Source organism: Pelobates fuscus, chromosome 1 (genome assembly GCF_036172605.1).
Source record: "Pelobates fuscus isolate aPelFus1 chromosome 1, aPelFus1.pri, whole genome shotgun sequence".
NCBI lineage: Eukaryota > Metazoa > Chordata > Amphibia > Anura > Pelobatidae > Pelobates > Pelobates fuscus.
In genome coordinates this window covers 489,451,685-489,471,856 of record NC_086317.1, presented here as the reverse complement: position 1 = coordinate 489,471,856, position 20,172 = coordinate 489,451,685, and the positions used below count along the sequence as shown (strand labels likewise).

Sequence of the window (20,172 nt, the reverse complement as noted above, 5' to 3'; positions counted from 1 at the left end):
GGAGAGACCGGGGGAGGCCCTCACTGACAGACCGGGGACAGCACGGAGAGACCGGGGGAGGCCCTCACTGACAGACCGGGGACAGCACGGAGAGACCGGGGGAGGCCCTCACTGACAGACCGGGGGCAGCACGGAGAGACCGGGGGAGGCCCTCACTGACAGACCGGGGGCAGCACGGAGAGACGGGGGGGGGACAGCACGGAGAGACCGGGGGAGGCCCTCACTGAGAGACCGGGGACAGCACGGAGAGACCGGGGGAGGCCCTCACTGACAGACCGGGGACAGCATGGAGAGACCGGGGGAGGCTCTCACTGACAGACCGGGGGCAGCATGGAGAGACCGGGGGAGGCTCTCACTGACAGACCGGGGACAGCACGGAGAGACCGGGGGAGGCCCTCACTGAGAGACCGGGGACAGCACGGAGAGACCGGGGGAGGCTCTCACTGACAGACCGGGGACAGCACGGAGAGACCGGGGGAGGCCCTCACTGACAGACCGGGGGCAGCACGGAGAGACCGGGGGAGGCCCTCACTGACAGACCGGGGACAGCATGGAGAGACGGGGGGGGGACAGCACGGAGAGACCGGGGGAGGCCCTCACTGAGAGACCGGGGACAGCACGGAGAGACCGGGGGAGGCCCTCACTGACAGACCGGGGACAGCATGGAGAGACGGGGGGGGGACAGCACGGAGAGACCGGGGGAGGCCCTCACTGAGAGACCGGGGACAGCACGGAGAGACCGGGGGAGGCCCTCACTGACAGACCGGGGACAGCATGGAGAGACCGGGGGAGGCCCTCACTGAGAGACCGGGGACAGCATGGAGAGACCGGGGGAGGCCCTCACTGAGAGACCGGGGACAGCACGGAGAGACCGGGGGAGGCCCTCACTGAGAGACCGGGGACGGCACGGAGAGACCGGGGGAGGCCCTCACTGAGAGACCGGGGACAGCACGGAGAGACCGGGGGAGGCCCTCACTGAGAGACCGGGGACAGCACGGAGAGACCGGGGGAGGCCCTCACTGAGAGACCGGGGACAGCACGGAGAGACCGGGGGAGGCCCTCACTGAGAGACCGGGGACAGCACGGAGAGACCGGGGGAGGCCCTCACTGAGAGACCGGGGACAGCACGGAGAGACCGGGGGAGGCCCTCACTGAGAGACCGGGGACAGCACGGAGAGACCGGGGGAGGCCCTCACTGAGAGACCGGGGGAGGCCCTCACTGAGAGACCGGGGGCAGCACGGAGAGACCGGGGGAGGCCCTCACTGACAGACCGGGGGCAGCACGGAGAGACCGGGGGAGGCCCTCACTGACAGACCGGGGGCAGCACGGAGAGACCGGGGGAGGCCCTCACTGACAGACCGGGGACAGCACGGAGAGACCGGGGGAGGCCCTCACTGACAGACCGGGGGCAGCACGGAGAGACCGGGGGAGGCCCTCACTGAGAGACCGGGGACAGCACGGAGAGACCGGGGGAGGCCCTCACTGAGAGACCGGGGACAGCATGGAGAGACCGGGGGAGGCCCTCACTGAGAGACCGGGGACAGCATGGAGAGACCGGGGGAGGCCCTCACTGAGAGACCGGGGACAGCATGGAGAGACCGGGGGAGGCCCTCACTGAGAGACCGGGGACAGCACGGAGAGACTGGGGGAGGCCCGCACGGAGAGACCGGGGGAGGCCCTCACTGACAGACCGGGGACAGCACGGAGAGACCGGGGGAGGCCCTCACTGACAGACCGGGGACAGCATGGAGAGACCGGGGACAGCACGGAGAGACCGGGGGAGGCCCTCACTGACAGACCGGGGACAGCACGGAGAGACCGGGGGAGGCTCTCACTGACAGACCGGGGACAGCACGGAGAGACCGGGGGAGGCCCTCACTGACAGACCGGGGACAGCACGGAGAGACCGGGGGAGGCCCTCACTGACAGACCGGGGACAGCACGGAGAGACCGGGGGAGGCCCTCACTGACAGACCGGGGACAGCATGGAGAGACCGGGGGAGGCCCTCACTGAGAGACCGGGGACAGCACTGAGAGACCGGGGGAGGCCCTCACTGAGAGACCGGGGACAGCACGGAGAGACCGGGGGAGGCCCTCACTGAGAGACCGGGGACAGCACGGAGAGACCGGGGGAGGCCCTCACTGAGAGACCGGGGACAGCATGGAGAGACCGGGGGAGGCCCTCACTGAGAGACCGGGGACAGCACTGAGAGACCGGGGGAGGCCCTCACTGAGAGACCGGGGACAGCACTGAGAGACCGGGGGAGGCCCTCACTGAGAGACCGGGGACAGCACTGAGAGACCGGGGGAGGCCCTCACTGAGAGACCGGGGACAGCACTGAGAGACCGGGGACAGCACTGAGAGACCGGGGACAGCACCTCACTGAGAGACCGGGGACAGCACTGAGAGACCGGGGAGGCCCTCACTGAGAGACGGGGGAGGCCCTCACTGAGAGACGGGGGAGGCCCTCACTGAGAGACCGGGGGCAGCATGGAGAGACCGGGGGAGGCCCTCACTGAGAGACCGGGGACAGCATGGAGAGACCGGGGGAGGCCCTCACTGAGAGACCGGGGACAGCATGGAGAGACCGGGGACAGCCCTCACTGAGAGACCGGGGACAGCCCTCACTGAGAGACCGGGGACAGCCCTCACTGAGAGACCGGGGACAGCCCTCACTGAGAGACCGGGGACAGCCCTCACTGAGAGACCGGGGACAGCCCTCACTGAGAGACCGGGGACAGCCCTCACTGAGAGACCGGGGACAGCCCTCACTGAGAGACCGGGGACAGCCCTCACTGAGAGACCGGGGACAGCCCTCACTGAGAGACCGGGGACAGCATGGAGAGACCGGGGGAGGCCCTCACTGAGAGACCGGGGGAGGCTCTCACTGAGAGACCGGGGGAGGCTCTCACTGAGAGACCGGGGGAGGCTCTCACTGAGAGACCGGGGGAGGCTCTCACTGAGAGACCGGGGGAGGCTCTCACTGAGAGACCGGGGGAGGCTCTCACTGAGAGACCGGGGGAGGCTCTCACTGAGAGACCGGGGGAGGCTCTCACTGAGAGACCGGGGGAGGCCCTCACTGAGAGACCGGGGGAGGCCCTCACTGAGAGACCGGGGGAGGCGCTCACTGAGAGACCGGGGGAGGCGCTCACTGAGAGACCGGGGGAGGCGCTCACTGAGAGACCGGGGGAGGCGCTCACTGAGAGACCGGGGGAGGCTCTCACTGAGAGACCGGGGGAGGCTCTCACTGAGAGACCGGGGGAGGCTCTCACTGAGAGACCGGGGGAGGCTCTCACTGAGAGACCGGGGGAGGCTCTCACTGAGAGACCGGGGGAGGCTCTCACTGAGAGACCGGGGGAGGCTCTCACTGAGAGACCGGGGGAGGCTCTCACTGAGAGACCGGGGGAGGCTCTCACTGAGAGACCGGGGGAGGCTCTCACTGAGAGACCGGGGGAGGCTCTCACTGAGAGACCGGGGGAGGCTCTCACTGAGAGACCGGGGGAGGCTCTCACTGAGAGACCGGGGGAGGCTCTCACTGAGAGACCGGGGGAGGCTCTCACTGAGAGACCGGGGGAGGCTCTCACTGAGAGACCGGGGGAGGCTCTCACTGAGAGACCGGGGGAGGCTCTCACTGAGAGACCGGGGGAGGCTCTCACTGAGAGACCGGGGGAGGCTCTCACTGAGAGACCGGGGGAGGCTCTCACTGAGAGACCGGGGGAGGCTCTCACTGAGAGACCGGGGGAGGCTCTCACTGAGAGACCGGGGGAGGCTCTCACTGAGAGACCGGGGGAGGCTCTCACTGAGAGACCGGGGGAGGCTCTCACTGAGAGACCGGGGGAGGCTCTCACTGAGAGACCGGGGGAGGCTCTCACTGAGAGACCGGGGGAGGCTCTCACTGAGAGACCGGGGGAGGCTCTCACTGAGAGACCGGGGGAGGCTCTCACTGAGAGACCGGGGGAGGCTCTCACTGAGAGACCGGGGGAGGCTCTCACTGAGAGACCGGGGGAGGCTCTCACTGAGAGACCGGGGGAGGCTCTCACTGAGAGACCGGGGGAGGCTCTCACTGAGAGACCGGGGGAGGCTCTCACTGAGAGACCGGGGGAGGCTCTCACTGAGAGACCGGGGGAGGCTCTCACTGAGAGACCGGGGGAGGCTCTCACTGAGAGACCGGGGGAGGCTCTCACTGAGAGACCGGGGGAGGCTCTCACTGAGAGACCGGGGGAGGCTCTCACTGAGAGACCGGGGGAGGCTCTCACTGAGAGACCGGGGGAGGCTCTCACTGAGAGACCGGGGGAGGCTCTCACTGAGAGACCGGGGGAGGCTCTCACTGAGAGACCGGGGGAGGCTCTCACTGAGAGACCGGGGGAGGCTCTCACTGAGAGACCGGGGGAGGCTCTCACTGAGAGACCGGGGGAGGCTCTCACTGAGAGACCGGGGGAGGCTCTCACTGAGAGACCGGGGGAGGCTCTCACTGAGAGACCGGGGGAGGCTCTCACTGAGAGACCGGGGGAGGCTCTCACTGAGAGACCGGGGGAGGCTCTCACTGAGAGACCGGGGGAGGCTCTCACTGAGAGACCGGGGGAGGCTCTCACTGAGAGACCGGGGGAGGCTCTCACTGAGAGACCGGGGGAGGCTCTCACTGAGAGACCGGGGGAGGCTCTCACTGAGAGACCGGGGGAGGCTCTCACTGAGAGACCGGGGACAGCCCTCTGTCTGGGTGACCAACATATCCAAAAATCACCCAGATCAGTTTAGGGGTTCAGGAATTCTATGGAATTCTTATTTTGACCGCAGGAATTCTTATTTCATGCCCAAAACAGTTCCAGAGAATCAGGCTGTTCGGCTGGTCTACTTTGAGGATTTGAAATAATGTTCAAAATACCGAATATTGCATTTCGTGAATAAAGTCAGTGTATGTCTCTTGTTCAGGAGTTTCTTCTTACCGAATGCCATTCGACTCCCGTTTGAATAGCTGAACATCCATGGAAGGTAGATACTCAGCGGTATTTGTGTGGTCGATTTTGAGTTCCATGCACTCGACAACCAAAGACCGCTGGATGCCTTCAACTAAACTAAACCACCGACACGTGTTCGAATGGCTTCAGGAGTTCGAAGAGCTACTTGGAAAGTTAGAATTGTTCCTGTTACAATAGTGTTTTCAACCAGGGTTTAATACAGGGACCATAGTCAAAGAGTAGGAGGCTGGTAAACGGACACCTCCAATAACCAGTGGTGAGGCTACTTTTGCCACAATCTCAAAGCACTTTAAAACACCCTAAAAGTACATTAAACCCCACAAATGGGATCAGTTCAGGAATTTCCTGGAATTCATTTATTTGACCGACCGCAGGCATCGTCCCATGCCCAAAACCGTTCCAGAGAATCGGGGCATTGTTTTGAAAACAAACTACCTAACAGTCATTGGTCTTACCCTGGAGCTTGTTTCCCTCATCCAGACGAATGATCTCACCGAACAGTGCCCTTCTAAGTTGTATAGAAACGAACGCAGGCGATGGTGGGAGTCCAACGGTGTTTGGGACTTTTAGTTCCATGAGATTTAAGCCCAAACACCGCTGTTCATGCGAACCTTGTGGTTGTCCATAGAAATTGCGGTTACCCAGACGAACAATTAGAACACTGCGGTGAGTTGTTAATGTGTTAAGCTCCAGGGTGGTCTCTGGTTGGTGCGGTTGTTCGGTAATTCGAAGTGCCAGTTCTAAGTGTGGCCATACAAGTACAAAATGGCGCACACAGTGGTTTTAACCGGGATTTAACACGGGTACCATAATCACAGGGTAGGAGGATGGCAAACAGACCCCTCCAAAAGCCAGTGACGCGGTTACTATCGTTACAGCTACTAAACTGGTTTATGGATTGCAGGATAACATTTACAAGGAAAGGCTAAAGGATCTTAACATGTATAGCTTGGAGGAAAGAGGAGACTGGGGATACGATAGAAATATTTAAATACTCAAAGGGAATCGACACAGTAAAGGAGACTATATTTAAAAGCTGAAAAACTACCACAACAAGAGGACATAGTCTTAAATTAGAGGGACAAAGGTTTAAAAATAATACCAGGAAGTATTACTTTACTGAGAGGGTAGTGGATGCATGGAATAGCCTTCCAGCTTAAGTGGTAGAGGTTAACACAGTAAAGGAGTTTAAGCATGCATGGGATATGCATAAGGCTATCCTTGCTATAAGATAAGCCCAGGGACTAAAGACTGTATTTAGAAAATTGGGCAGATTAGATGGGCCAAATGGTTCTTCTCTGCCGTCACATTCTATGTTTCTATGTAGTGATTGTTCGCCTTGTTCAGCTTGATGGATTTGTTGATGCGAAGCCATATCAGATTCAGACAGTAGTTCCCATGAGTCTCTGCCCCAGTCCTTAATCCATTAAGAAGTCTCTTAAATCGGGTTTCCCCAGATCCACCATGTTTTTTGGGGTAACTTATCACATACGTCTTGATAGGCAGCAAATGAAAAGGATTGCCCTGCAGCATATAGAATTCAAATTTAATTAAGGGGCACTATAGTCACCAGAACCACTACAGCTTAAAGGACCACTATAAATGAGTGGTTTTTCCTGGCACTATAGTGCTCTGAGGGTGCCCCCACCCTCAGGGACCCCCTCCCGCCAGGCTGGATGGAGAGGAAGGGGTTAAACTTATCTTGTATTACAGCACCGGGCGGGGAGCTCGCCGCCTCCTCTTCGGCTGAATGCGCATGCGCGGCAAGAACCGCGTGCGCATTCTGCCAGTCTCATAGGAAAGCATTATCAATGCTTTCCTATTGACGCTGGCGTTTTCACAGTGAGAAGCGCGGAAGCCCTCTAGCGGCTGTCAATTAGACAGCCACTAGAGGCTGGATTAACCCATTTATAAACATAGCAGTTTCAGAGAAAGTATGAACACTCTCTCATTCCAATTCTGCTACTGTCCCACCCTGTCACTTCATTGCTACCCCCGTCTGCTGTAGATTGTAAGCTTGTTCAGGCAGTTTCGTAATAGACCTATTGTTACTATAAATATTTGTAATAGTTTTTCACTTGTAAATGATTACTTTTTATAATATTGTAAAGCTCTGCTGAATAAGGTAACGCTATATAGATACGTGTGTGTGTGTGTGTGTGTATATATATATATATATATATATATTTTTTTTTTTTTAAGTAATACTTGTCCAAGGTACTCAAGTGGAAGCCAAATCTACATGTCCTGACATAAAATATCAGTTACAGTACTCCTGACACCTTAGCTGTTAGAGCTCCTTATTGTCCCTTTAATTAAATAACTGTTTTGTTTACATCATTAATTCAGATACCTGAGCCTTTAATTGATTCATTAGTTTCTCTTGCAGCATATGAATTGTACAGGCAGTAGGGAAGACCCTTTCAGAAAAGAGTGAAGAGTGCCCCTGCTTTATGTATGCATCATAGTAAAGTGATGTGTGTACAGTAGATATTACATGCACACTTGGTAATTCTATTTAATATGAAGGAAGGTCTTATTGGCACATTACAAACACTGTAAGCATTAGTGTAGCAGTTATGGTGCCAAGGCTGACCTAGTTACCTCACAGGGTATGTAGTCGAACCTTTTTCAAATGTTTTGACAACTTACCTGCTAGTAAGTGGGTAGAGAGTTCAGACTTAAAATTAAAGCACCATGTCACATGATAAGCATTGATCATTTCCAGAAGCATATTCCGTGCTTGTAGTAAGAATGCCTGCTTTTACTTTAATTTTAACATGATTGTTTACAGAACAAAGACCCTTGATGGTGAATGGTTTGCCTCTAGAATTTTTTCTTATACACTCTATCAAAAAACGTATTTTTTATATTTTTTTAAACCATTAGATGTGTTCCTTAATGAAGCACTTCAGGTGTCAAGTGTCTTTCGTTTTTGTTTTTTACAAAAAGTGCAGACTTAACCTCCGTATTAACGTTGTTACACCCTCTGGCTATCAGACAACCGTCTCTGTGACTTCCTGGTTTGGTTGGCCTATTTGCACTGAACTCAAAAGGCAGCTATTGCCCAGAGCACCTGCCTTGCAAAGCCTTCTCATTGAACTGCATTGGGAAGTCTGTGGTTGGACAGCCAGAGAGAGGCTGGATGGGGTTAGATGGGCAGGGCTTCCAAAGGCTACAGACAAGAAATCTGCAGCTATTGCAAACTTTTGTTAGATATACCCAATAAGGAAATGCATTATTAAACCCATGCATGTTTTCATTGGGGTATATGTATTAAACTGCTAACAAAAACTGTGTGGCAGGGAAAATAATTTGAAGTATTACTCTAGTCACCATGATCACTTTAGTGAGTTGTGGTGCTTGGAGTCTGCATTTGCAGCGTTTCACTATGAGATACTATAAATACAGAGATATAACCCTGCCAGAGTTTAACTAAATCTCCAGTCATTAGCCAAGAGTTTCTGGCTGGCTAACTTTTTTTTTTTATTCTGGAGGCCCTGAACTTTCCTCATTGAGATGCATTCAATACATCTCTATGAGAAGATGCTAAATGGCGACGTGAGATTGATGTTCTCGCCATGGAGGCGAGCCTATTCAGCACAATTTGAGCAAGGTTTGTGTTCCTTTAAGCTAAAATATGCCTATAGTAATCCGTTAAAGTATTAAAGGAATACTCTTAAAAGTGTGTGTGTGTGTGTGTGTGTATATATATATATATATATATATATATATATATGTGTGTACACATACACATACACATATATATTCCACCAAAGAAAACGTGCATGTGTTTTTTCTATGGGAAATGAAGCTTGCAAAAACTGCAGACCTGCTGGGACAGGCTTTAGACTCCAGAACCACTACATTATGTTGTAGTGGGTCTGCTAAATATAGTAACTTGAATGAATCCGTTTTGGTGTATAGATCACGCCTCTGCAGTCTTGCAGCTCAAATATCTGCCATTTTGGAGTTAAATCACTTCAGTTTCTGTTCATGCAGCCCTAGCCACACCTACCTGACTGAGAGCCTGCATGAAAAAATAGTTTGTTTTTTTCAGATGTTAACTTTAACCCCTTAAGGACACATGACATGTCATGATTCTCTTTTATTCCAGAAGTTTGGTCCTTAAGGGGTTAAATAGTTTTTATCTCCTGCTCTGTAAATTAAACTTTAAACACAAACAAGGCTTCTGCTGGCTCTGTCAGACCTTTCAGAGAAAATTAATTCTAAATTAAACAGACTGTGCAATCAAGGAAACTTAAAGGACCACTATAGTGCCAGGGAGTTTGTTTTCCTGGCACTATAGTGTTAATAGGTCCCCCCTCCCACCGGGTTTAAGAGGGGTTGAGAGATTAAACTCTCCTCCCTCTTCCAATATCATCCACCGAATGCGCATGTGCGGCAAGAGCCGCGCGCGCATTCAATCAGACCATGGGAAAGCATTACTCAATGCTTTCCTATGGACGGCAGCGTCTTCTCACTATGAAAATCAGTGAGAAGCGCCTCTAGCGGCTGTCAATGAGACAGCCACTAGAGGCTGGATTAACCCTGATGTAAACATAGCAGGTTCTCTGAAACTGCTATGTTTACAGCAGGCAGGGTTAACTCTATATGGACCTGGCACCCAGACCACTTAATTGAGCTGAAGTGGTCTGGGTGCCTATAGTGGTCCTTGAAACCTCTCTATACTGGACTTGTTTAGGAAGGTGTGGCTGGGACTGTATAAACAAATTGAGCAGTGTGATTGAACGGTCATGATCTATACACTAAAACCGTTTCATTAAGCTACAGTTTTGGTGACTATATTGTCCCTTAAATGTGGCCCATAGATGCCTATCCCAGAACAGATGTGTATGAGTCCCAAGAATATTAGTTTGTCCTGAATTGCTGCTGGTCTGGTTCTCATATTAGGGCTGTGTTCATGCCTTTATTTACTGTGGTTCAGGATGCTGGCTGGTTCGTAGTGTTTGCTTGCGTTGTGTGCTTGTCAGCCTTGTTGGTAAGATTCTGGCATTTGGCAGTTTTGTACCAGAACTTGGTGGCCACTTCTCTGCACAGGGCATGAGCCAGCCTCCAACAAGACATTGGCCATGCCACAGGTGCAAGACTGCTTCATTAAGCAAATGTTTCGTTTTGAACCTCACATATTTTACTCAACTTTCTAATGCTTTTAAATTTGCTTGATAGATTTAGTTATATGAAGTCTTGACACTCCTGGGAAGATGTTTAATAAATCGTTTGGAAGTCCGTTTGGAGGGGGTACTAGTGCATTTGGAGCCACATCAACATTTGGACAAAGTAAGTGTTTAGTAGCCGTGTGGTATGTATCAGGTGTATGGATTGCATGTCAGTAAGCCTATAGGTTTCTGTAAAACATGTCTGTGGCAGTGTTAACTTAATGCCAATATCTAAATATGCATTGATTTCTATTAATCCTCTCTTTATTCACTATCCTGACAATACAAAGCACACTGAACATGCTTGTGTCATGTTTAAAGAATCTTGAAACACATGAAATACAAATTCCCAATTTTTCTCTTATTTTTGTTCTGGCAGCAGCTGGATTTGGCACAACTCCCACTACGGGCTTTGGAACAACAGCTTTTGGCACAAACAATAACAGTGGAGGCCTGTTTGGGAACACGCAGAACAAACCAGGTAGGTTGCTATACATTTCTGACTGTGAATGAATGGTCTGGTCTTTCAGCATCTTGTGATTGGTGTTTAAAGAAACAGAAAAGAGGAGACGCCTATTGGGAGTGCACAGTCCTGGCTCCACCAACCCCCTCTGCCCCCAATAAAATTAACAAGAAATTAATAACATTCCAATGCAATCCTTAAAGAAACACTACAGTATTAGGATTACAAACATGTATTCCTAATCCTTTGTCTCTGTCCCTTGTCAGAAATAGGTCCCACACCTCAAAAAGTCAAATATTTACATACCTTTTTCCAGTGCCGAGGCTTCCTCTGTGCTGCTTACCTCTCCTACTTTTGCGACGTTGGAGGAGGCATAGCCTCATCCATCGACATCCAATGCTCCTCATAGTGCAGCACTGGGGACTTGAAGGGACACTATAGGCACCCAGACCACTTCAGCTCATTGAGTGTCCCAGTTCCCTTAACCCTGCAAAGGTAATTATCTCCGTTATTGAGAAACTGCAATAACTACCTTGCAGAGTTAACTCTAAGCATCCAGACTTCCCTCTAGTGGCTGTCTGGCAGACTACTTTTGGTTGCCTGACGCTGGATGTCCTCACACTGTGTATGAGAATGTCAGTCACCTGAAACCCCATATTGTATAATGCATTCTCTGGGGAATCACTGTAAATGCGGCCATTGCCTCGCATGTGCATTAATTGTCCCTGGCTGACGTTGTTGGCAAAGGTGGACATCAAGCCAGCGCCGATGGACATCAGTGCTTTACTCGGGTAAGTGACAGAAGGGGGTTTTCTGCACCACCGGAGGGCTACTATAGGAAGCTCTGGTGCCAGGAAAGCAACGTTGTTTTCCTAGCACTATAGATTCCCTTTAATGCGCATTCAAACTTTCCCATAGGGTCAGTGCAGCAGAAGTGTCTCTATTGGCTGTCAGTATGAGATGGACCTAACATGCAGTGTAAACATTTTAAATTTCAGGGTTAAAAGGACCGGGACACTGCACCCCAGACCACTTCAATGAGAATAAGTGATCTGGGTGACTATATAATGTCCCTTTTAATGTTCTTTATTCGTGCCCACTAATAGGACAATTTAGGCTCTTTAGGTTTAGAAGAGGCTGAGTTTGTAATGGATGACATGCAACGGTTTAATAGATCACCTGATGTTTAAGCATTGTGCCTGGGGATTTGTCCTGTCCTCCAAATCTGATCTATGCAGCTACTTGCTTTGTGCAGTTTTTGCCCTCTTGCAGCATGTGCATCTTTTGGCCTCTGCAGTATGACCTCTAGTGACTTTATGATCATGAATGGATGATTGTGCACAACCCAAACCACCTCCTAAACATCTGGAAGAACTGTAATTGAATGTATCTCTAGTAATCACTCTGCCTTACGCGGCCTTGAAGAGCAGTTACTTTGCTTGGTCACCAAACTGTCTCCCTTTATTTCCCCCTTCCCAGGAGGACTGTTTGGCTCAACTACATTTAACCAGCCAGCAACATCCTCCACAAGCACAGGATTTGGTTTTGGTACATCCACCGGTACTACAAACAGCTTGTTTGGTTCAACAAACACTGGAGGAGGCCTCTTCTCATCCCAAAGCAATGCATTTGGACAGACCAAGCCTGCTACCTTTGGCAGTGAGTGACACCTTTGTCATCTGCATGTCCACTGGATATTTTTAAAACCTGTCATTCAAGTAATCTGTGCCATTCTTATAATCTTTGCTGCCTTTTTCTTTAGATTTTGGGACCAGTACAAGCAGTGGCGGTCTCTTTGGAAACACAAACACCACTTCAAACCCATTTGGCGGAAACTCCAGTTCCCTCTTTGGGGCTAGTACTTTTACAGCCGCACCAACTGGAACCACAGTTAAATTTAATGTAAGTTAAAAGCAGTCATTTTAGAGGTGTGTTAGGGAAGGAATCGTGTGACTTAAGGCTTCTCTTGCTTGAGTCTTGCGTCTCCCCAACTGCTTTTCAATTAGATGTTCACATATAGGTCTCCTCTTGATTTGCACAGCATCACATTTTGCCACGCATGCGTACTAGTCTTCCACATGGTCACAGCATGAGTTTCTAAACATGGCAAACTACAATCTATTTGTAAACCAGTTCTGGCTATAAGAATTTTAATTCAAAGATCAAACTGTGAAGTAGTTCTAATTTTCTTTAGAAGCCATGAGACTTTTTTTTTTTTTTTTTTTTTTTTTTAGCAGACCCGCAAAGTTTCTGAAAGTTATCTCTCTATGTACATTAAATTGGTTTTAATGATCCCAGGTGGAGAGGTGTTTTATCAAGTCTTAATGTTTAATTCCTGTCTCGAATCGGATACTGAATTGTTACCACTTTCCTGCAGCCCCCTGCTGGTACAGACACCATGGCCAAAGGAGGTGTTACCACCAATATCAGTACAAAGCATCAATGTATCACAGCTATGAAAGAATACGAGAGCAAGTCCTTGGAGGTAAGTCTCTCATTCGGTTAGGTTATGTGAGAAGATTTTCATGTTTAGGACCTTAAAACCTGGTTTAACAATGGTCCTAATAATAAACTTAATGTGTAAGATAAATGTACAGAGTATTCCATGTAGTCATGTATATCTTGTGACGTTTACAGGAGCTGCGTCTTGAAGATTATCAGGCCAACAGGAAAGGACCCCAGAATCCAGTGGGAGCTGCAACAGGAACAGGACTGTTTGGAGCTTCAACGGCAACATCAAGTGCAACAACAGGGCTGTTTGGTTCCACAGCCAACACCAGCTTCTCGTTTGGTGGAAACAAAAACACATTTGGCACTAGTATGTATTCCACCTGCTCTTCTGGTTGTGCCCTAAGTTAGATTTAATGAAGATTTGCAGGACAGCCTGGTCTGTTCATGTGGGTATTTGACGCGAGTGGGTACCTGTTTGGTGTGAGCAGGGTTAAATCCCTGTTCACATTGTAATTGATGCTGGGCTTTGCTAGCTGCCCAGTCCCAATCAGTGTAATTGATTGGGGAAACAGAGCTCCATTGATAATTACACTGAATGTAATTCTGAAAACGGTCAATAGATGGCGTTCATAGACCACTATCTACTGTGTTAAATAGAAAACCCACTTTCTAATTTCAGAATTGATATTGGCAGAGATTTACTGGAGGTTTAGTGGTGGAGATGGGATTAGCTGTAGGGTTAGTGTTGGTAAGGGTTAATACTGTTTTAGAGTTGAGAATAGGGTTAGGGATATGAGTAAAATTAAAGGTAGCGTACAGTTTTTGCAAACCTTGGGTAAGTGGTATGGTTAGTATAGCGTTGACTATCGGATTCATTTCGATCCTAAACACATTATGTGGTATTTAACAGCCCAGACTGATATATTCTTTTGAATTTGTTGCACTAATGTGTAAACTTTGGAAATATTCTTTTGTACACCCCACCCCTAAATTTATTCCCATTTGTAACATTTTAACACTTAATGTTGGGATATTAAATGAAAGCCCCCTGTCTTTAAAAATAAAACGTGTATGGGGAATTCTTGAAGAAAAACACTTTATGGTGGAACAAATCTATAGCTTAAACTCAAGCTTTTAGTTCTGAGTTAGGATAATTCTCTGTCCTTCAGTAGTTAAATATAAGTATTCCATTTTATATGGCTATCTGATTTTAATGGCCTTTACTTTCTTACAGGTGCGAGTGGCTTTGGAGCAAGCACGGGAGGCCTCTTTGGAGCAACAGCCAGTCAGCCAGCTACCAGTTTGTTTAACAAACCCTTTGGAGCAGCAACAACAACACCCAGTACTGGCTTCTCGTTTGGAAACACAAATACTCTGGGTCAGCCCCAGCCTAACCCTATGGTGAGTATTGTATTGTGATAGCCTGATGGAACTCACTGTTATATGTTTATTTTCTGTCCCAGTTCTCACTTTGGACCCTAATTGACTTGCCTGACTAATTCTGCAAACTCTACCCAGTCAATGTTTCCCTTGTAAATAATTCCTTTTGTATAAATTATACACACTCTTCTAGGGTCTCTTTGGAACCACTCAAGCCACACAGTCTGCTGGTCTGTTTGGAACTACAACAAACACAAATGCTGGCACTGCCTTTGGTACTGGGAGCGGCTTATTTGGACCAACTAATACTACTCCATTTGGTGGTGTAGGCAGTTCGGTATGTGGGAACGTTCATGTCCTGAAGACTTCTTATAGCTCTGTATTGCTGGCTTGTATAAATCTGCTTAATCATGTACTTTTCCTGTGACCACTGCACCAACTGTTTCCAATTGTTACTTTGTTCCAACTTAATGGACAGTAAACCTAAATGCAAGCTCCAAGCAATGTGACTGTTTAGAATTAGATCTGTTTTACTGCTGGATTAACATCTAACTGAACAATCAATCAGACCATTTGGAGAAAAATTATTGGTTATCTACCATTAAAACCTAACTTGTGGACTGATTTAAATTCCCTCTATTGTATAATGCTTTGTGGGTTGTTTTTTTTTTGTGTGCGCACATGTTAGTACCACTTATTCCTGTCCATTGATCTTTTGTAGAATTAAAGTGCCAGTGCTAGGTATATTTCTGTTAATTTGCCTTGGCATGCTTTTTAAACATACTTTCTTTTCTTACAGACTCTGTTTAGTAACAAACCTGCTGGGTTCGGGACTACCACGACCAGTGCTCCTGCATTTGGCACAAATACCGGCGGGCTCTTCGGTAACAAACCAACCCTGACTTTAGGAACCAATACAAATGCTTCTAATTTTGGTACATATGAGAGAGAAACCCAAAAGCAATGGTTTAATTTGGAACCACTACACTGTGTATACCATGTGTCCTTCCGGTCTGTGTGCCTAGAGAACACCCTTTCTATGTCTGTGTGAATAGATTCTCTCCTAGTGTAGATTTAAAGCCGGCTTCCTGTGAGTCCAGCGTGGCTGCACTTGTTGTTAGGCCTGTGTTTTTTCATTTGTATTAGGAGCATCTAGTTTATGGCTTGCTGTAATAGCAGTTTTTTACAACAGTTTGAAAATAATCCTGTTGTACACCTTAACCTGCATGATTCCCCCTCCCCCCTCACCTCCCACGTACTGTGAGTGTCCCAATCCTCCTTGTGGTATACACAGTGTATTAGAAGACACTGCCACCTTTCTGACATTATAAGCTCTTACGTTGGTTTATTTCTCATAAAGGCTCTTTAAGTAGTAGGTGTGGAATAATAACTAAATGCTTAAGGTCAGATTGTTAAAAGAACAAGTCTCATCCTTGCTGGTAATTGTCCAATCCCAATCTTCAGCAATCATTAATGGCTTATCCCCAGGCTGCTCTGATACCTGCAATTTTTTTTTTTTTTTTTTTTTTTTTTTTTTTTAATATAGATGTTGGAAGCCAATTAATGCTAAGCTGGGGCTTATTGTGGAAAATACATTTGGAATTCTAGATGATTAACAAGGTGATTGCAGTTTTCTGCAAACCTAGTACAGCTAGAATTGTCAGTTGTTGAATCTGGCTAAACTTACCTAGATATACACTTTTAACAATTCTCCACACTTTTTAGTTAGTGTTTAAAAAATATTTTTTTTTTTTTTTTTTTTATAATATTTTGGTAACCAGACTGCATGAAAGTGTCTGAAAATAATTATTTATCAACAAATCCTTAGAGTTCGCAGTGCTTGTGATAATCAGGGAATGGGTAGAAATGTTCAATGATCCCTCGGGTACAACACTCACAGCATAAACCAATTCATTTTATTTTTTTTTGTGTGAAGGATTTGGATCAAACAATACTGGGACAGGTCTCTTCAGCAATAAGCCCGCCACTGGCACTCTTGGCACTGGACTTGGGACAGGATTTGGAACAGGTAAAGTGGGGGAAAAAAATAGCTTCTCCCATCTGTCCATCAATTCTTTGGCATAGACTCTGAATCAAGGAATTGATTGATAAAGGAGAGCAGAAGAGACCAACCACAGCAACCACCGTGCATGTTCTGTGGTTGCTATGGTAACTCCCTAGCACTGGCTCGGGAGTATATGAACGGAGTGACTAACTTATAGTCCGTTCAGATGCTGGCAACAAAACCAGTGTGTCGGTGTCCTGTAGGTTTGCCATGCTTGGGGAAGTGTCCCCAACCAGGGAAAATAGGTGAAGAGACCGAACAGAACTTGGAGAGTCGTGTAACTGGTGGTAACATGTTATGGACCTAATTTTAGCAATGCTCTAGAGTTCCTGTTCTCTTTACTGAACGATGTTACTCTGATAGGCAGGATGGGCACATTTTGGGTGCTGAGCGGGCTTTCTGTAAACCTTATGGGGGCCGATTTCTAACTAGCGGAATTGGGTAACTTTACCATTATTGATACTTGTTCCCCTCTCCTAGCTTTGAACCCTGGACAGACTTCCCTGTTTGGAAACAACCAGCCAAAGCTGAGTGGCACACTTGGAACTGGCACATTTGGAAACACAGGATTTAATGCCTCTTCATGTCTTGGCAATGCTCAAGTCCCTGTTGGTGAGTACTTACCATGTGACTATAAAGAGCTTGTCCCATAGTGCAGTAATGGTATGTCTTCTGACCCAGTGTTGTGAAGATTGCACCCTGGCTGCATGTTCTGCAAAGCCTCCTGTTTACACTGGGCATCGTAAAGTTTATATATCATGGCTTTGTGGCACTGCACAGCTGGGTCCAGTGACCTATGTGTTCTAGAGCTACACTGAAGGACAGTGTACCTTTCTGCTCTATTCTACTCGTTAGTTGACAGATGAGGCCACTAACCCCTGGTTTGCCCTACTTAATGTTGGAAATCCGTATGTATAAAAGAACACGTTCAATAACATGCCACCTGTTATCCCTAAATAGTGTCTTGTTAGCTGCTCAAATATAGTTTACATCCATTTGCTCAAATTTTTATTTTCTGATTTTTCACAGCTCTGACTGACCCTAATGCAGCAGCCGCCCAACAGCTCGTTCTACAGCAACAAATTAACACTCTGGCATACTCTCCATTTGGCGATTCCCCTCTCTTCAGGAACCCTATTTCTGACCCAAAGAAGAAGGAAGAGGTAAGTGTTTTGGCAAAACATCTGCGATCTACCATTGGTAGAAGGGCTTTCCTGCCCTAAAACATTTTGCTAAAGAGTCATGGACCTGTTCCCTGTGTAAATTTTTTTTTTTTTTGGGTGAGTGCACATTATGCTTGGTATGTTGCATCATCTGCATTGTGCTTGGTATTGATTCACTTCTCAGCTGTTCTTATTGAAGATCTTTTTGTGCCTTTTTCCTAGCGCCTGAAACCGACCAATCCAGCAGCTCAGAAAGCGTTAACCACTCCAACACACTACAAGCTAACACCACGTCCTGCAACCAGAGTCAGACCGAAAGCATTACAGACCGGCACTGCCAAAACCCAGCTCTTTGATGGACTCGATGATGAAGAGCCACCCCTTTCTAATGGAGCCTTCATGCCAAAGTAATTGCATAAAGCTCATGTGTGCATATGTAATTGCATGGTGCATGTGTACGGTGGATCATTAAATCTAAATGTTAGAAAGAAAATGTATCTAATGTTAAGAATACATGTTGGTGTTCCTTTAAGATGGGTAATAGCCAGATTTTAATATGCCGTATGGAATGTAGTTTAGTAATACTAGTGGAATTCCAGCACAGAGACTGGTCGTTGTCCTAGTGAACTCAGGGGTGGAATCTATGCTCCAAAATAAAAAAATAGGATGTGGTTATTTGCGTCCCTATAAGAATTGACAGGGTCTCTAACCGATTCCTTGATGAATTCCCAATGTTCAAAGCTGGGTGGTCATTTTGAATGTTTGGTTGTGTTGATCAGCCGGTCTGCATTGTGGTGAGTTAAACCTGTTAGAGCTTTGTATGAGTATAGAGTACTCGCCAGCCGTGGTTTAAATCCAGGAACTTGTGGGGTGGCGGAGCCCTTTTTATTGCTATATTCTCTCTTCTTGTTAGTCTATCCAATGCCGTGTTTCTTTTATAGGAAGAGTATAAAGAAGCTGGTCTTGAAAAATCTGAACAGCAGCAGCCTGTACTCCCCAGTGAGCAGAGAGAGCGAGGAGTTGGCGTCCCCATCTAGTTACGCTGAGAATGGAGAGAGGTAAATGTCACTTACTGCTCAGATCTCTTCAGCAGACTAATCTGTGGTCACCATGTCTCTCCCTAAATGAATTGTGTTAGAGTAATTATCTTTATCGTTAATTAAAACCAAGTTTGCTACAAATCAGCACAAAAACTGAAATGGGCAGATGTTGCTCTATATGGTGCTACTCTCTGACAACTCTGTGCTCATTTGCATTGCATTCTGGATATGTCATGACATGCAATCAAATAGTCAATCGGAAACCAGAATAATTTGTACACAATGCATCTGACAATTTTCCTATTTAATGGTCGAATGCAGCCGACGAATTGTCTAAAACCAGGATGGTTTTCTTGTAACCTCAGCTGTGATTTCTAGAAGGCATCAATAAGAGCTAGGATTCAGTCAGCCTGAGGCTGGATATTGTGAGTTAATTCTGCAACCATGAGCTAAGCATTGGTGTATCTGTAAGATGCGTTCTAGATCCTCATGGAAGTGTTTCTGTATCCTATTGATGAATGTGCTGTGGGAGTTCCTTGATAGCCTTTAAATTCTCCATTTCAGAAATGAGAACCACAGACTGGAAACAGATGGGGAGAATGACGAAGTAGGCAGCTTCTACCCACCTCCTTTCTCAAAGACTCAGAGTCAGGAAAAGAAGCACTTCAACAATATTGATGATACCATCGTAGCGCTAAACATGCGCAAAGCTCTGCACAATGAGATGGAAGCCAGCACAGAGGATGTGTCCTTCAACGAGGAGTCTCTGCAAGAAGATGGGGATGAGGAGAACCACCTTGATTTAACTCCACACCCCGCAGGTAAGCACCCGGTTCCAGGGCCTCAGAAACAAACTCTATAGGCGAGGGTGGCATATTGTGGAATGGTTTTTCAGAAGTTAATATCGGTCCAATCATTAGTTTATTTATGTGGACATGCAGGGATCTTATAAGAGGGAGATATCTTACTAATCCTATATGAGCAGATTAACCAGGATTCCTGATTTATTGCAGAAACAGTCACGAACAATATTCTAAAGAAATCTAAACTAAATATTAGTGATTAATAAGGCGACTAAATCTAATAACATGCAGTACAATAGTCTTCATTAAGGCAAATCAAAGGTTAATAAAGTATGCAAGCTAAATACATTGGGCAGTTAAACAAGTATGTTACACAATAGGGATTGACTGTCGGTTTTACCGATATCGGCCGATATTTGGAATTTTCGGCAACATCGGCCAATAGATACCGATATTGCCGATACCTCCCAGGACCGCCGGGCCCATTACAAGCACAGCAGTTGCGGTTACCTTCCCAGCAGCTCCCCAGTGTGAGTCCCGCGGCCGCAGAGCATTGCCACGGGTTACTTTGGCAACGCTCCGCGCGGCACACAGACCGCGAGATTTGACATGCTGGGAGGTAAGTAAGCGCTTGCTGCAGGCCCCCCCA

The 20,172-nt window shown here is 48.0% G+C and overlaps 1 protein-coding gene across 4 annotated transcripts in view; it reads left to right on the top strand.

Moving 5' to 3' along the window:
- The window catches only part of NUP98 (nucleoporin 98 and 96 precursor), a 53,385-nt gene that overhangs the window by 1,869 nt on the left and 31,344 nt on the right, over window positions 1–20,172 (top strand). Inside the window, exons 2-16 of one of the 4 annotated variants that reach the window (XM_063433020.1) lie at window positions 10,169–10,279; window positions 10,538–10,639; window positions 12,101–12,280; window positions 12,384–12,523; window positions 12,999–13,106; window positions 13,259–13,439; window positions 14,307–14,473; window positions 14,646–14,789; window positions 15,252–15,336; window positions 16,389–16,481; window positions 16,998–17,129; window positions 17,547–17,680; window positions 17,903–18,087; window positions 18,622–18,738; window positions 19,285–19,541. In XM_063433020.1, the coding sequence (XP_063289090.1) occupies window positions 10,204–10,279; window positions 10,538–10,639; window positions 12,101–12,280; window positions 12,384–12,523; window positions 12,999–13,106; window positions 13,259–13,439; window positions 14,307–14,473; window positions 14,646–14,789; window positions 15,252–15,336; window positions 16,389–16,481; window positions 16,998–17,129; window positions 17,547–17,680; window positions 17,903–18,087; window positions 18,622–18,738; window positions 19,285–19,541 (2,101 nt within the window). In that variant the 5' untranslated portion in view covers window positions 10,169–10,203. Of the gene's footprint in view, window positions 1–10,168; window positions 10,280–10,537; window positions 10,640–12,100; window positions 12,281–12,383; window positions 12,524–12,998; window positions 13,107–13,258; window positions 13,440–14,306; window positions 14,474–14,645; window positions 14,790–15,251; window positions 15,388–16,388; window positions 16,482–16,997; window positions 17,130–17,546; window positions 17,681–17,902; window positions 18,088–18,621; window positions 18,739–19,284; window positions 19,542–20,172 lie in introns of all 4 variants that reach the window. The other 3 variants (XM_063433010.1, XM_063433037.1, XM_063433029.1) reach the window with 3 other exon arrangements.